Source organism: Melanostigma gelatinosum, assembly GCF_949748355.1.
Source record: "Melanostigma gelatinosum genome assembly, chromosome: 12".
Classification (NCBI taxonomy): Eukaryota; Metazoa; Chordata; class Actinopteri; order Perciformes; family Zoarcidae; genus Melanostigma; species Melanostigma gelatinosum.
The window spans coordinates 13,449,979-13,466,225 of NC_136645.1; the positions used below are offsets into that span (position 1 = coordinate 13,449,979).

The 16,247-nt window shown below is 41.1% G+C and overlaps 3 protein-coding genes across 7 annotated transcripts in view; 1 reads left to right on the plus strand and 2 right to left on the minus strand.

Annotated features, from left to right (window-relative positions):
* Positions 1-2,869: 2,869 nt before the first annotated feature.
* Positions 2,870-5,724, minus strand: cutc (cutC copper transporter homolog (E. coli)). The gene is made up of 9 exons (XM_079280976.1): positions 5,601-5,724; positions 5,401-5,479; positions 5,120-5,179; positions 4,815-5,024; positions 4,213-4,248; positions 3,908-4,041; positions 3,736-3,763; positions 3,555-3,660; positions 2,870-3,436 (listed from the first exon to the last, which is right to left on the minus strand). Exons 2-9 carry the CDS (start codon positions 5,468-5,470, stop codon positions 3,325-3,327), a joined length of 756 nt encoding a protein of 251 aa, XP_079137102.1. The 5' UTR covers positions 5,471-5,479; positions 5,601-5,724; the 3' UTR covers positions 2,870-3,324.
* A 1,509-nt stretch (positions 5,725-7,233) lies between these two features.
* Positions 7,234-10,841, plus strand: cox15 (cytochrome c oxidase assembly homolog 15 (yeast)). The gene is made up of 9 exons (XM_079279745.1): positions 7,234-7,442; positions 8,150-8,322; positions 8,421-8,543; positions 8,772-8,958; positions 9,133-9,300; positions 9,446-9,527; positions 9,869-10,023; positions 10,145-10,258; positions 10,344-10,841. Exons 1-9 carry the CDS (start codon positions 7,368-7,370, stop codon positions 10,473-10,475), a joined length of 1,209 nt encoding a protein of 402 aa, XP_079135871.1. The 5' UTR covers positions 7,234-7,367; the 3' UTR covers positions 10,476-10,841.
* A 1,579-nt stretch (positions 10,842-12,420) lies between these two features.
* The window catches only part of LOC306785435 (A-type potassium channel modulatory protein KCNIP2), a gene marked incomplete at its 5' end in the record, with an annotated part of 75,429 nt that continues 71,602 nt past the window's right edge, over positions 12,421-16,247 (minus strand). For all 5 annotated transcript variants that reach the window (XM_079279805.1, XM_079279808.1, XM_079279807.1 and 2 more), the window contains 5 exons: positions 12,421-13,056; positions 14,856-14,918; positions 15,060-15,164; positions 15,674-15,781; positions 16,002-16,072. In XM_079279805.1, the coding sequence (XP_079135931.1) occupies positions 13,009-13,056; positions 14,856-14,918; positions 15,060-15,164; positions 15,674-15,781; positions 16,002-16,072 (395 nt within the window). In that variant the 3' untranslated portion in view covers positions 12,421-13,008. The remainder of the gene's footprint in view (positions 13,057-14,855; positions 14,919-15,059; positions 15,165-15,673; positions 15,782-16,001; positions 16,073-16,247) is intronic.

The following is a 16,247-nucleotide window of genomic DNA, read 5'->3' on the forward strand; positions in this document are numbered from 1 at the left end:
AGCTCGGCTCAAACGCTCCCTCTCGCTCCCCTGTCCACCGACACTCCGGAGACAATTGCAGGACGTGACTCTGTGGGACTTTGAGCCATGAGGCTTTTAAGCAGAAACTAAACCTTGCGGCCTCCTTGTGCAGAGGTAAGAAAACAAAAGTATGTAAGATGGGTTCATGCCTAACTTGCGTCTTGATTTGTAAATTTTTTTGTTGAGGAAGAAGATCTTAATTAAGGGTTGTCATCTGCCAGTACTCGTTTGATGTCTGGAAGAGGCACACGCACATCCAGCTGTCCGGATGGGAGAATGAATAACTCAAAAACTGTAGTCAGAGTCATTAAAGAAATCCTGCCGTGACCAGCCCACAGACACTCCTCGATGCTCTGATTTGTCTAAAGTTCAATATTTCAGGCAGATGGCTGCATGTAAGAGAAAAAGAGAGAGAGACAAGGGAGCGTACACAAGTATTACTGTGCTGTTTTTCCTCGTGTTAGGGGGAGGGCCTCCCAAAAAGGGAATGTGTTTCGGGAAGGGGAGGGAGAGGGCTCTTTAGACCCCCTTTTCCTGTTGTGTTTCCACTTATACTCTGGTTGCCTTCACTTTCTCTGGACGGAGACTTATGTTCAAGTCACATCAGACTAGTTTTAGGCAATCATGCATTCGAATCAGTGACAGTACATGTACAGTACAAGACCAAAAAACAATGTTTTGTGCTACTGTGTAAAATCACCGGGTTTCCTTCATGTGCCATGTTAATGTGGAGTTATTTTTAAAAGGCCTTTCCAGAGGTAAACTGCTACCAGACACCAGTTCAACACAAACCACTGAAACAAAAAAAAAAGCACTGCCGTTGGTGTGTATGTGTAAGTCTGTCTGCGCTTAAAGAGGAAGACGAACTCATGACACAAAAATGTATCAACAGCACCGCTTTGTTGTGGTTGTGATCCGTGTGCCATCCAGCCTCATAAGATGTAAACAGAGAGGATGCAACCACTTCAGCATGTTCCCCGCTTTATACGGCCAATTTCTAACAAACTAATTGAAGAAAAACAGAGCTGATAAACATGATTATACTACTGTAATTAGTAGTGTCAACAAGCAAACATTGTGATGCAAATTGCCTAAATTGCAATGGAGTAAAATGATTACTCAGCATGTCCAAGGCAGATTTGTTGTATCGTAATTAATTGACATTGCTGCAAATAAAACTTCTTTTAGCACCAAAGCGTGTGTGTCAGGTCTTTCAAGGAAGGTGGCAATCTTTACAACAGAAAACTTGGACTGTGTGGCGGTTAATAATTACATGTTTGACAACATCCACATGAGGGGGGTAGTAATATGGCTGACTCATTGCGTGCACAGACCCAATGATAGCCATGTGACACGTGCCGGAACTGAATCTGATAAGTCTGATGGGAGCCAGAGGGGATGTCGCACGTGTACAGATTGTAAAGCCCTCGGAGGCAAATTTGTGACTTGTAACTTTGGGCTATACAAAATAAATTGAATAACAAATATGGTGCTAATTATCTATACTAATTAGCCCTTAGCATCTATCTGCTAAGTCTCAATGCTTGTTGCACAATAGTGAAGTGCAGTTACTATATCAACAAGGACTTCCACTGAAGCTGTGTGAAGCTGTAGAGGGGGAAGAGGAGGTAGGGCGGTTAGAGTAGAAACATGATGCAATTTGTATTTTACAAAATGGCAAAAATAATAATTATACAACTGATAGCAATTTGAAACCAGAGATGTGTATAAATACTTGATTGAAAACAGTTTCTTATCCAGCTTGAGAAGCTTAGTTTCGGACATTTTAGCACGGTATCCTGTATAGAAGAGGCAGAGGTCCCCTTAAAGAAAATACAGAACAGGCTCAGACGAGAGAGGAGCCGGTTAGTCGATAAGCAGAAAGAGTTTGATAAACAATTACTTGTTGATGTAACTTTAGAAGCAAAATGTCAAAACATTCCTGGTTTCAGTTTCGAAATTGTGAATATTTGCTTGTTTCCTCAGTCTTCTATGAATTGAATATTTGTAGACTGTTGACCTAACAAAACAAGAAATTAGGATACGCAACCTTGGGCTCAGTGTTTTAAAAAGAAACATCACAATTTATAGTCTGAGTTTTATTCTAATAAACTTAAACTATAATCAACTAATAGTTTAACAAATCGAATAATATTCATTCTCATGTAGATCTGGTGTCTGTTCCATGCATTTCGAAGAGAGTAGACAAATGAATGAAACTGGTTCATAACTAAATGAATTAGACCGTTCATGATTAACACAGAACTACAATGCTGTCAGACATTGGTATCACTGTTGAACTCAAAAGATAGAAGACGCAATACAATATTACTGTTTGCTAGGACAGCTCAGCACATTTGTTTCTAAGACGTAAGTTTGGTGAAGTAACTGGATAACTTTTCTCCAATGAACCCAGAACAGGTGGTCATCAGTCCAAGTTCCTATTTTTCTTCGTCATTCAGATGACTCATCAAATCTGGTTCTCGAAACAGCCCCTGGGTGTTTACCTGAATGGGATCAAAGGCTCTTCAGGCGGAGTCTTATCTCTCACTGTATAGTAACATGTTACTGGGCTGCATAGATTACGCCACATAGTCACAGGTTCACGGGTTCACGAACTCAAATGTCTCACGTCGATACAGCCTGGTTGGATATTAGTGAACATGAAGACAGAAACATGACTCTCCAACCTCTTAAAACTCATGAACAAGAACTAAAACTAGTCTAAATGAAGCATGATTCTGCATTAGTATGGCATATTTCCACAGCTGATTTAATAAGAGACTGGTTTTAAATGCAGGAGACATTTGACGGCAATAAACACAAGTCAACAGAATTGTTCAATTATTTGGGACTTTAATTGAATTCTGAGCAAACTCACAATGTTTTTGTCCTTGTAAAAAAAAGTACAAGAGGTCACAACTTCGCATTATTTTTAACTGAATAGGGAGTGCTGTAAATAAATACAGTTCAGCTACATGGCAACTTGAAAACACACTGTTGTGAAAACAGCAGCACTGATTTTACATTTTCGCAATCTATTGTGCATATTATTACACTTCTTTTGAGGCAACGTACAGTAATATATGTAAATTATGAATCACTCTACACTGTGCGATACTTTGACTGGATATCCTGCGAGGTTTTCCCTGAGCTCTGATTTTATAAGGACGGGTTGATCAGGGATTGAAACAAAACAGGAGAAAAAGTTCTTTAATGAAAATAAACGTTGACACATCAGTACAATTACTAATGATCACTTTTGAGGTATTTTGTTTTCTGTCATGAGTGTCAAGGAGCCACTCACATGGTATTTTTGGCGATTGCATTAAGAGTGCGGACCTTGCTCACGTCTGCCACCTTCAGACCGTACTCTGGTGCAGAGAAAGCAGCTCCCATCGTCACACAGGTGTTCCTGCACATGGAAACATTTACACAGACAGCAACAACACAAAGGTTTATCGTGAAGTTGTATTCCTTATCGTTGCCAGAAATCTTGTCATGTATGTAAGGATTGGAAAAATCATTCAGACCTGAACTTCATGGCAGAATCCCGACTGGAGCGGGCTGAGCAGTGAAACTCTTGAGCCCCTGTGCCCTCCAAAATCCTCTGCAGGTTCCTCTCAGTGATACCTCCGCCTGTTTCAAAAAATAAACAAACAATAAAAAAAACAACACAAATACATTTGACAGGAAAAAAGCAGAAGTACTAACCTGGCATGATGGCAATTCTCCCTTTAGCCTGTTGAGTGGAAGGAAACGGTGGAGAGTGGGACATTAAGAGAGAGACACAAGCTTCTCACCTACAATGACTTAGCAGCACGGACACATAGCCCTGCCATTTCCATGTGCTTACATGTAACATGTACATACAAGTTATACATACCTGATCAATGAGCTGTTTAATGAGAGGGAGTCCCTCCAAAGCAGAGTTGTCACAGCCACTTGTCAAAAGACGCTGGAACCCTAATGACGCCAGCGTCTCCAGGGCATTCGTTGGGTCACGAACCATATCAAAAGCTGCATTCAGATGACAAATACCAATTTAAAAAGATGAGCTAAAGTGTCTGTGGAGGCACTGATGAATCACTCTCATGGGCTTTGGGATAGCGTTTCTCCTGTCGATGATGGCAGCTGCATGGACTCTTTTCAAAAGCTTTGAATCTACATTTGATTTAAAAGGAGTGTTACCTCGGTGGAAGGTGACGGGCAAAGGTTGAGCAGCAGCTGGAAAGCAACAAAAATGACGGTCAGAAGAATACATGATACAAAACCTTGTCAGTTGCAGTATAAAAACATTCTTCATGTTTTACCTCTTTTTCTGAGTCTACACAAGTTAAATCTAAGTGTGCCAACTTTCCTAAATGTACTGCAGACGCCTACAACTTGAACAGCTAAATGGAACACTTTTGCATATAGTGCCACATGTATAATGCCCTGAAAATGTAAATAAACATGAGGACTGGTCCTTTGTTTTGCTTGTGTAAAGGTCATAATTTGAAATGGCATTTTAGTGAGGGGTTTTGATTTGACAATATTTTTTTAAAAGACCACGGCGAGGACATTTCTATTCTGTAAACTGGATCATTAGTGGAACTGAAGAGGTCAAAACCCCAGCTACACTCGTATAAAGAACAACTTTAATATCTCAGACTTTTGATCACCTTGAAAGTAGGTGAAGTCGTGCCAGAAACACCCACTTTGCTTCTTTTGTGGAACTGTGCATCATGCATTGTTATTAACTGAGAATCTTGGTTGTTTTAGAAGAGATCAGGTGCACGGGCAGACAATACCCAGAAACTCCATACAGAGCTCCGCGTCCACCCGCCCGTCCTCTGTCAGCGCTCCCAGCACCAGTCCGTCGGCCCCGTGGCTCTTCATCATCTCTATGTCCTTCTTCATCACATCCACTTCCTGGTCAGAGTACAGGAAGTCCCCCCCACGAGGCCGTATCATCACGTAGACTGGGATTTTGACATACTGCTTCACGACCTGCAGCAGACCTGTGGCCAAGCAATTAATGAAGGCATAGGTGTGTTTGTCTGGTCTCTCTTTAGGGTTGTGTATGATTGTCTGTACAGAAATGAACTGAGCGGACCTTGACTGGGAGTGAGTCCTCCCTCCAGAAGACTAGAACACAGTTCAAGTCGACCTGCACCTGTGAAGAGAACCAAACCCTCAGACTGCACCTATATGGTCTGTGACCTTTGACAAATGAAATGACATCGCACGCCCATTTATAACTCATCAGAGTACAGACAAGATAAGTTGTATGATTGACTCCAACCTCTCCCCCTACGAATGCATGTGTACCTCTTCAGCAAGCAAAGTGAGTTTAATCGACAATGTGCACCATGGCGTTCACTACGCATTACCAACCTCCTCGTTCAGCATTGACAGCAGACTCCACGGAGTCCACACATGCCTCCAGTAGAAAACTCTCCGCCATCCCGACAGCCTGCGAGACAGACAGTCGGGAACAGGAAGAGATTCGCTTATCGTCAATGTGTTTGCTAAAAATAGGCTAAAACGTACACTATCATGACGCTAAAAGAAGAAAAGACTTTCACAACAACTACCTGTCCAATCCACTTCAGATCTCCGTGTTCAACTCAGCAGACACTTGAATTGTAGTGCACCTATATGCTGAAATTCACGGTAAACGCATGCAACAGATCGGGAGCGAGGGAAGGACTTTGCAAAGTTAGAGGAGGGATTAACGTGAGACAACATCCGGCTTTCAAAAAAAGATGTCAACTAAGCTAGAAAGATTTACGTGAGACAACATCCGGTTTCCATAATAAGATCTCAACTACAGTACAAATTTCATTATGTGGAAATAAGATTAAATTAATTATAGTTACATTAAGTATAAAACATGTTACTTGCATATCGTGAGTTAAAGGGAAAATACAACTAAATTGTGGATGAAGTGTCTTTGTTCTTTGATTTGAGGGTTGCTGGAAATATAATTAAATGACTAATATCTGACTGACTGATATGTATGTGTTCAGGACATTTCTGACCACAAACAAACAAACATGTTAACTGTACCAATTAAGATATTTTATGAAGTACAAACGGTGAACTGAAATTGTACCTTCAAATAGCTAATTTCTGAAATGTTTAAGGTGCTATAAAACTATTCTTGTCAATATTTCCATACAATGACTGGTATATGTCTTCAAGATTTCGTTGACTCCACCCATACTGAAAATCTGAGATTTTTACTGTACCAATTAAGAGATATTTCAAAGTAAAAGTCATGCATTTGTACTGAGAAAACATCTAATAACTAAATATGTCAGGTGCTATAAAAAGTATTTTTTCAATAATTCCAAACAATGACTGATGCAGATGTGTTCAGGGCATTGATGACTCCAGCCACACTGAAAATCTGACATTTTTACTGTACCAAATATTCAAATATCTAATAACTAAATATTTGAGGTGCTATAAAACGTATTTTCTCAATATTTCCAGACAATGACTAATGCATACAAGTTGCAATTTAACTGTACCAATTAAGAGATCTTTGTGATGACCTCATGAGGGGTCTGTGTCCTGTTTGCTATCTGTCTTTCAGACACCTGAGCCTAGTTTGGTCCGAGCTAAAGGCTCTCCCTCTTCTTTGGCTGGGGTCCTCCTCTTTGCTGCCCCTTCTTTGGATGACATGGCTGCTTATTTGTTTTGTTTGGTTATTTGTTCTTGAATTAAATGTATAATGTCGTGATTTGAAGTTAGCTCATGGATGAGATTGTGAAGGGCTTTAATTTTGAAATGCTACATCAGAATGTCCTGGTTCTCTCTGAGTGACACATTGAGGTGGTCTGCTATTAACCTGGAGTGAAATGATTTTGTGACAATAAAAATTTCTGATTTTCAGTAGTTGACCAACAAATCCACTAAAATAGGAGATGATGGTTTCCACAACTCTGCACTACTAAATGCATGTAAGATCAAATAAACCCAAGTAAGTGTGCAACAAAGTAAAGCACATGATAACGCTCAAAATGCGGTGTGATAAATTACAGCGATTTATAATCTACAATAGTAGCAAGTTTGGCTTTCCGTGTTCAATAGATCTGTTCTGTTATGAGACACTTTTCCCCAAAACACATGATCCACACTCCGGAGCAGTAGGTGGCGGTAATGCACAAATAAGCTGGATGCCAACCGCGGTAAAACTAGAAGAAGAAGAAGAACTTTTGGTTAGGAAACATGTTTGTGTAACGACCAGTAACATCCACCTAACGTTACAGCATTGGACTAAGCCTCATATTTTACTGCAGCACTGCAGGACCAGCCCAGAGCTAGCGGACATTAGCTAACCGCTAGACTTCAAAATGTTACTGTCTTCAGTACGGACAGCCATCTTTTGCAGTTGCAAAAGTGCTGGAAAGGGACTTCAACACAGCAGCGTGAGTATAAAGCTAACGTTACCTGCTAACATTAGCTTACTAACGTTACTAACGTTACTAACTAAGCTTACTATACTCCTGAACAAGGTCAGACACTGCACTGCAAGCGATATTATGACACATGTCAGGCGTATTCAAAAAGCTAACTCATCTCAACCCACATCCTTTTTGTTTCACGCTGGTGTTTTCAACGTTTATGTACCGCTACGTTTTATGGCAGTTATGAAAGTTACTCTGCGGCTGTCACGTCCGCAACAATAGCTTACGTCACGTTATCAGTCTAACTATTACGTTATCAGTCTAACGTAACAGGCAAAGTAACGTTAACGGTACTTCACCGAATTCCGACGTAACGTTTAGCGTTACGTGAACTGTCACATTTACGGTAAACCTGGAAAATGAATCGACATGATGAAATTCGCTACAACTTCAATGTATTCTTGCAATTTCCAACTTCTAAATTCCACCAACAACCAAAGATATTAAACCAACCAGCCTGCAAACATTTCGTCCAGAAGTGCTGAATATGTAACCGGTCATTAGGTCAAAGTAAACTTATCAGAAGTGAGTATCAATGTGCTGATTTGGAAGCAGACTTTTGCTGTTGAATGCTTTATAAATGAGTATTTCTCTAGTGTAGTTAATATACATTTTTATTAGCAATGTAACGTTAAATGTGACAGTTTTTTCTTTTTCTTTAACACCAGCGGAGTCCACAGCTACGACACTGGCTTGTGAAGAGAGGTCAGAGCTCCATCACAGCAGAGGCCTCCTCTGCAGCTACTGTTCCAAACGCGGCCACAAACCGCATATTGGGTCGCTGGTTACTTGGCTGCAGCGGGCTGGTGGTTGGGGCGGTTGTCTTGGGTGGTGTCACAAGGTAAAGTGACTTAAAAGTAAAGTGTCTGTTAATTGAATTGTCTTCCTTGTATTGAAGTGGTGTCGATGTGTGCTTATATGTGCATTTGTTTCAATCAGGCTAACAGAATCTGGGCTTTCTATGGTGGACTGGCATCTGGTGAGAGAGATGAGGCCGCCTCAGTCGCAAGTAGAGTGGGAGGCGGAGTTTTCCAAGTACCAACAGTTTCCTGAATTCAAAGTGTGAGGCCCCATCTTCTCTGTTTGCCTCCAAGACAGGTTTAAAGGCGCCCTATCACAAATTATTTAGAGAATTGCTTGACGTGTCTTAATTCGCCAATGCTTGAACACAACTAAATTTAAGTCTGCAATGTTGGCAGCTTCTTTCACACCTCAGTGGCATGTTGTAAACAAAAGTATTGATTGGGTCCTTAGTTTCAAGACACATTTTCTGTTGTCATGTTTTCCCAGAATGAACCATGACATGACTCTGCCAGAGTTCAAGTTTATCTTCTACATGGAGTGGGGTCATCGTATGTGGGGAAGGCTGGTTGGACTTGCGTACATCCTCCCCACCGCTTACTTCTGGAGGAAAGGATACTTCTCTCGCTCCATGAAGGGAAAAGTGCTTGGGCTTTGCGGATTTGTCTTCTTCCAGGTAAGACTCAATACAGCTGCGATAATAGGAAGTTCATCCTTTCTGTATCTCACTCTTAGTGTTTTTTTTTTTTTTTAACATATCATGATTCACTTCATGACGTTTGTAGTCAAGTTGTGTATGGAGGTCAAAGACACATGAATGACTATAGTGTGTGTGTGTGTGTCATCTCAGGGCCTTCTGGGGTGGTACATGGTGAAAAGCGGTCTGGAGGAGAAGCCTGCGTCTCATGACATCCCGCGGGTCAGCCAGTATCGCCTGAGTGCTCACCTTGGTTCTGCCTTGTTGCTTTACTGCGTCAGTCTCTGGACAGGACTCACTCTGCTGCTGCCTGCACACAAGGTACAGAGGCAGTCTCTTGCATACAGGCCACCTATGAGACAATCTGTGTACATCTAAACTAATACATGCATAACCTCGATCTGTGTGAGCAAATGTCACGCAGTTTGTCAAGTTTGTCGTATTCCTGACGGCATCTCTTTTACAGCTGGTAGAAACCAATCGTCTCATGCAGCTTAGGAGGTTTGCCAAGGGTACGGGTGGACTCGTCTTCCTTACTGCTCTTTCAGGTACTGTTTGTGAATGCAATGTCATCAAATAACATCATCAAACACAAATATCTGAATGCATTTCTCTTAAAAGTGATAGCAGTGCTTTCAGTTTCAAGACCCTTTGAGGATGCAAACAGATACTTAGCTAGTTGCCATATTTCAAACTAAGGTAGTACAGTAACATTTACTGGAGAGCATATTCAACGAAAGATGTAAAAAATGGAATATAAGTATACTTGGACATTAAAAGTTATTGCATATCTAATGTTGCAGACTGTTAAGACAATATAAATGAATGTAGTCCATATATACATATATGCAGTTTTATTTGTAAACATTTTGCGAATGCTTTTACATAGGTGCTTTTGTTGCCGGTTTGGATGCTGGGCTGGTGTATAACTCCTTCCCTAAAATGGGAGATCGGTGGATCCCAGATGATCTGCTGGCTTTCTCTCCAACCCTCAAGAACGTCTTTGAAAATCCCACGACGGTGCAGTTCGACCACAGAATTTTGGTGTGTTATTTCTGAAGAGAAATAGTCTTCTGGGCAACATTTCAACATACATTATTTGTACCCTTCTTCTATCCCATTCAGTAGGTTGTTGATGGTCCGCTGTGTTTATTTATTTTTCCAGGCGATCTCCTCTTTGACCGCAATTACAGGCCTGTATCTGTTCTCCCGGAGGATGATGCTGCCCAGGAGGGCTAAGATGGCCATCAGCCTCCTCACGGCAATGGCCTATGGACAGGTAGGCTGTCGGTCAGCCCGGGAACATATAACCTCAGTCCATTACGCCTCAGTGTAACTGAACTCCATGTGTTTGTGCTCCTCAGGTTGCCCTCGGTATCGGCACCCTGTTACTGTATGTCCCCACTCCACTGGCAGCAACGCACCAGTCTGGATCAGTAGCCCTTCTCTCACTGGCCATTTGGGTTCTGGCAGAGCTCCGCAAGATGCCCAAGTAAAAGCCTGCTGCTTTATGGACGGAAGCAATCCCCACTAGCTACAACTCGAGCCTCTACGAGCCAGCAGTGTCCTTATGAACAATGCCTTCAGAGAGAACACAAAAGCGTTGAAAATGTAGAAATGTTTTATTTAACGCTGGACTGTAATGCATAATTAGGCTGAAGCATCTCTCCTGTGGAGCTGTAATGTAGTCCTCATGTGGTGACATTGAATTGGTGTGGTTGCCCACCTATTGCCTTGTCTGGTCATACACTGCCTGTTAGTTGAATGTAGCTATCAGATGTGGGTGTTGGGATTATGTATATTTAAGTTATGAACCATTTCTTGTTGACGTGATGATGAATAATAAGGTAAAAATATGTACATTTTGATTGTTGCTTTGTACTCTATATTTGGAAGTGTAAGGCTAAAACACTTATTTTAAAAAAGACAATTATCTACCCTCTTTGAAATTCAAATTTCAGTCCATTTTGCATAGTAACTGTGAATTTTATTGTCTCTGTACAAAATATACACATTTTGAATACGTAATGCAACCAGTTGAGGCTAGCTAACTAGACAGTCAGTACAACAGGTTAGTAGGTTTTCAAGACACAGTACATGCGGGTATAGACAGGTTTTACTTGTGGTCAGGAATGGAAGTTAAAAACTATTGGCAAGGAACAATCGGAGCCAAACCAATTTTCCCCCAGAGAAAAAAAGTTAAAGAAAGCAGAACAGAAAATGGCAGGGTTGGAAGTGCATATTTGCATCAGGGCTTGGGTGCACCCTATACTGTGCTCTGAGAGGTTGGATGAGAGGAGAGTTGCTGATACGTGGTAAAGAACATTATTGCTATATCATGTCAGCATGTCTGCATTTAAAAGATACTATAGCCTATTAAATTGCGGCTTGAGTGTCTCCGTTACTTGCACCATTCTAGTTTGAAAATAAGCGTTTTTTGGAAATATACTGTCAGTTAGCAAGAGAGCTGAATTTCATCAGCAGTCCCGTCAGTGTTTGCAAATTCTTTAAATGTCTTTCTAATAACGTGGGTTTGCAACGTAAAACTAAACTTCAGTTTGGACAATGTGCAGATAAACCACATCACCGCTTACCAAAATGATATCCTTTTATCTCTGATTGCCCCTTGCCCTCCATACTACACAGCATCTCCCTCTCTCTCACCCACAGGTGGGCTATATGTCTGAACTCAGAGTGGCTGTATATACCTCTTTAATTTATATCTTCTCTTTGGTGTTACAGAAAGAGGGAGAATACCGCATGAGAGGGGGGGGGCATAAACAACTTATTAAACCATGTCTCTCTCACTAACAGTACACACATACTACGCCACTTGAAATTGAATGAGCCTAATTTAATAATTTTTTTTTTTTTTGAAGTGGTAGAACCTGCTACAAATTCACAAATACAATTTGAAATCTCATGAATTCCCCTTGAATGTACATTGATAGACTGGTACGACTGTGTTATGCTTGTCCTGTGTTGAGAGAAACTTGGATGGTCAAAACAGCTCAACTATTAGTGCAGTCCCCACGCTGTGCTGCCTAATATCACACCATTGGGCATGCTAGAAAATGTACAACAGTCAATAGACAACTACAGCTAGGACTGTAATAGTTTGGAAGGCTCGGAATTATCCTACCAGAATCCCATGAATGGAGGTGGGTGTTGTACGTTACACTCTTACATAGGTAAGCTGGAGGACATCTCCTTTTGTTACACATGCACACACACACACACACACACATACGCAAAGGGTGAGGCACCTGTGAATGACTAGGAACAGCAGACACACAAGCAGACTTTGGAGTATCTCTGTAAATACATAATTGGATATTAGTGACATCATCATGCGATATTGTAATCTGTTCCTCATGGAAAACAACATGATTTGAACCTCCATCTGTAAAAATCACTTTGATCTTCAATTTGTCAGTTGTTTCCGCAGGAAGTGTCCTTCTCCGTCTCGTCCACAAGAGGGTGGTAGATTCATTTATATGTCTGTGGCCGGTGCGCGAGCAGTCTAGCCACCCACACACTCATAGACAGGATCAGATTCACAAATCCAAATCTCTGCCATCACAGGGAACAGTGAGCTCAGATGAAGGTTTGGAGGCAACGTCCTCCCTTTGAGTTCAGCCATTATAGGCTGTGATAGTTCCTCCATCGGTAATAGTAATAAATAAAAGTTAGAATAAAACAGGTGGGGGGGTGTCTTACATGTGACAGTTCATGTGAGGCCGCTGCTTGCCTTCTTTCTCCGTGCCTTTTTGGGTGAAACTAAGGTTCGGCATGATGAGGAAATGGGTCGGGGGAACTCCATTGTTGCTTGGAGAAATGTCACTGGGGGTCCAGGAAGCGGGAGACGGCCTCTCGGTGCCCTGAAGGCTCACAGCTCTCAACAGACATACAAGCACAAGCTTGCAAGTCAGAAGACACACACACACACACACTCTCTCTTTTCAATCCAGATTCCTTTTACACACAAGCTCCCCTCCCTGGTGCCAGCGTACTCTCTGGTCCCGATTCCTAGATGACGTTGTCAAACAGCTGCATGGACTGCATGATGCTCTCATCCTAGACAGAGAGAAGGGGTTTGGATAAGGTGACATTTCTTCTGATGTGTTACCCCAATGATTCACATAGGGGAATGTAAGAATAGCCCCAGCCCTATTTTTAGGCCTCTGCTCGAAAATTGCATTCCCATACTCAAGAGAGTCCCCAGCTCTAACTACAAGGTCTATTTTAATAATTTTGATTCCAGAATACAGGTAACACTTGTGAGATGTGTTCAATTATGCAATTATTGTGTATATGTTACTGGTTAATAACTGATACACTTATGGCACAGCTCAAACTGAAAAGGTTTCATGTTCGCCTGAAAAAAAGCACCTGCATTGAACTTTTTTTTATTTAAATAATGCCTAATGAACCCTAAAATCACTCCACAGTCATAGCACAACAGGTTTGTGGTCTGTCCAAGCTAATTTTACTTAGCAGGCCAGCATAAAATGAGGTCTGAGTACAGAATAAACAAAATTCAGATTTTCGGAACCAGATTTTGCGCTGCTCTATTCTAATTTTATATACTATATAACTACATATTAACTATATATTCACTTTATTTATCACTAAGAGTGTTCAATACATCGTAATAAAGCAGTTTGCAATAATTTTCAGTCATGTTCAGTTATTTCCAGATGTCATTATGTCTCATCCTTGAAAAAAAACTGCTCTGACTCAGTGTCTATGTGGGATTTTTAAGGCCTGTGATTGGTGGGTTTAGTCGTATGACACGTTGTTAGGTCGGTAATAGTCCATTGAAAGCCGTCAGGGGTGTTATTTGGAACGTTGAGGGCGATTAGTCAGTAAAAATCTTGATAAAGTGGGCTCGACCCCCATGCGAAAAACAAGTTGGTCCAGCGAAAAACAAGTTGGTCCAGTCGAAAGATCCGCCCCGTTTTCACATGGAATGTCTCAGCGCATTGATTCCAACGCAGGGAGACGGAGCAGGAAATGCACTTCAGCGCTGTACCAACTTTCAATGGATGAACTGTTTTTTTCCGGACGAAAATCGCTAAAAAGTTATGGAGATTTTCAATTTTATTTCTGCAGAGCTTTGTGCTGTAAGTTTTGAATGCTTTGTCGGAGGTCAGTTTGGACACGCTGGTTCGACGCCGTTTCGAGCGCTCATGCGGAATGATGTATCCTTCCGCCTTGGTTGAAGCCGGATTTGTGATGAAAGATGAATTTCGGGTGCATAGCTGGCAGATTTTTTGGCCAAAAATCCTGATATTGTGATAAATCTTCTAGTGTATTGAATTACTTTGTGTATAACTGTGTATAATTGCGTAAAATGACTTGCGTGACGATTTTGCCCGGACTATTTTTTGTTTTTCGATATTTTACATGTATGGACCAATTTTCATATTTCTTGAAAAGTCCATTTGGAACCTCGGAACCGGTACCAGAACCAGGTACGCTCGGGCTACAGAGGTTAAAAGTTTAGTGAACCAGTTATAACAGCTTGCCTTGCTCTGTCCAAAGTTAAAAAATAAAATCCACCTACCAGCACCTCTAAAGCTCACTTAGTGAACATGTTATTTCTCTTTTGTTTTATATACAAACAACATGCAAATACGACAAATTATGATTGTACAATAGTTATGTGGTGTAAATATTTCTTTGCCAGACGCAGTGGAGTGGAGTCACTGAAAATCATTTCAGTCTTTATGCTGAGCTACGTTCATCTGCTCCTGGCTCCAACTGCATACTAAACGCAAAGTCAAGGAAGTGGTGTCAATCTTCTCATCCAACGCTCTGCAAGAATGCAAATAAGCAGATTTAAATGTCGAACTGTTTCCTTTCCACCCCACCTTTTTGCATGACTCGATGAACTCTTCTATAGTGACCACCCCGTCCTTATTCCGGTCCATTTTCTGAAAGAAAAATGTAGCAGCCAAATTTGTACTTACTGAAATGTTTTGTAAATAACATGTAACAATACTTCTATCAGTAATCTTTCTATCGTTTAAAACGATCATTAATTAATTAATGAATACAAAGTAAAGACTGTTGACCTGGAAGAAGCTCTCCACGTGTTCTCTTGGAATGTCGTCCTGCATAGTGGGGTATGTGTACTTCCCCATCATGTCATAGATGGACTTCATGATGTCCAACATCTCCTGAAGAGTGAAAGACAAAAGGGAGAAATATTATAAAGGGTGTAGAAAAACTATTTGAGGCTGCGCTATGGCCAGTATTTTACAAGTATGAGTCGTAGAGCTTGTTTATTTATTTTGCCTTATTTGATAAAAAAAATTTGCAAAAAGTATTGAGTATATTATACACCGTTAGCATTGTTTAATTTTGTTTGTGAAACACAACATCAGTGACTCTTTCCTTCTGGTCAAAATAACTTGGTTATGTAATGGCCATATACACCCAGGGTACGTTTGACATACTGGAGCACAGTTCTAACTTTCAAAATAAAAGTTGATGTATTCAACAGGTCATTATACTGGCAGACATTTCCACACCTGTTTTCCACCAAACTCAAAATGTACAAATAGTAATAGGGAGACTCCACATACCCCAAAATACTGAGGACATGACCGACAGCACTGCTGAGAAACCATTACAGCAAGTCATTGAGAGGAAGCAAAGAACAGTGTGACATCTGTGTGCGCGTTACCTCTTTGGTGATGCAGCCATCTTTGTTCAGGTCATAGAGGTTAAACGCCCAGTTCAACCGGTCATTAATGGTCCCTCGCAAGATGATAGACAAGCCAAATACAAAGTCCTGGGATAGAAGGGGAACAATTACCTGTATCGTTTTGGCATTAAGTCTTAACACATAAATGCAGTCAAATCTTCATCGCAGCACTAATCTCCGTGGGCACGTTTTTAGCGCGAGTACATGTGTACATGTGTGGACACAGTCATGGTGGCAGATTTAACCAGAGCACACATTTTGCTTTTATCTCGAAAAAAAATGAAGCCGATATAAGAATAGAGCTCACCTCAAAACTAACTGAGCCGTTGTTGTTCGTGTCGAAGGCTTCAAACAGGAAATGTGCATACATACTTGAATCTGCAAAGGTAGAGACTTACAGTCACCCGTGTGCCCTCGAAACATGAAGCAAAGTCTTTGAACAGCTTGGATTAGCAGCCAGCTAAATATAGCCAAGATATAAGAATCATTTCAGACACAACTGGAGGCAAGTGGTTAACATTTCATCAACCTAAATATCATGAAATGAAAAAGT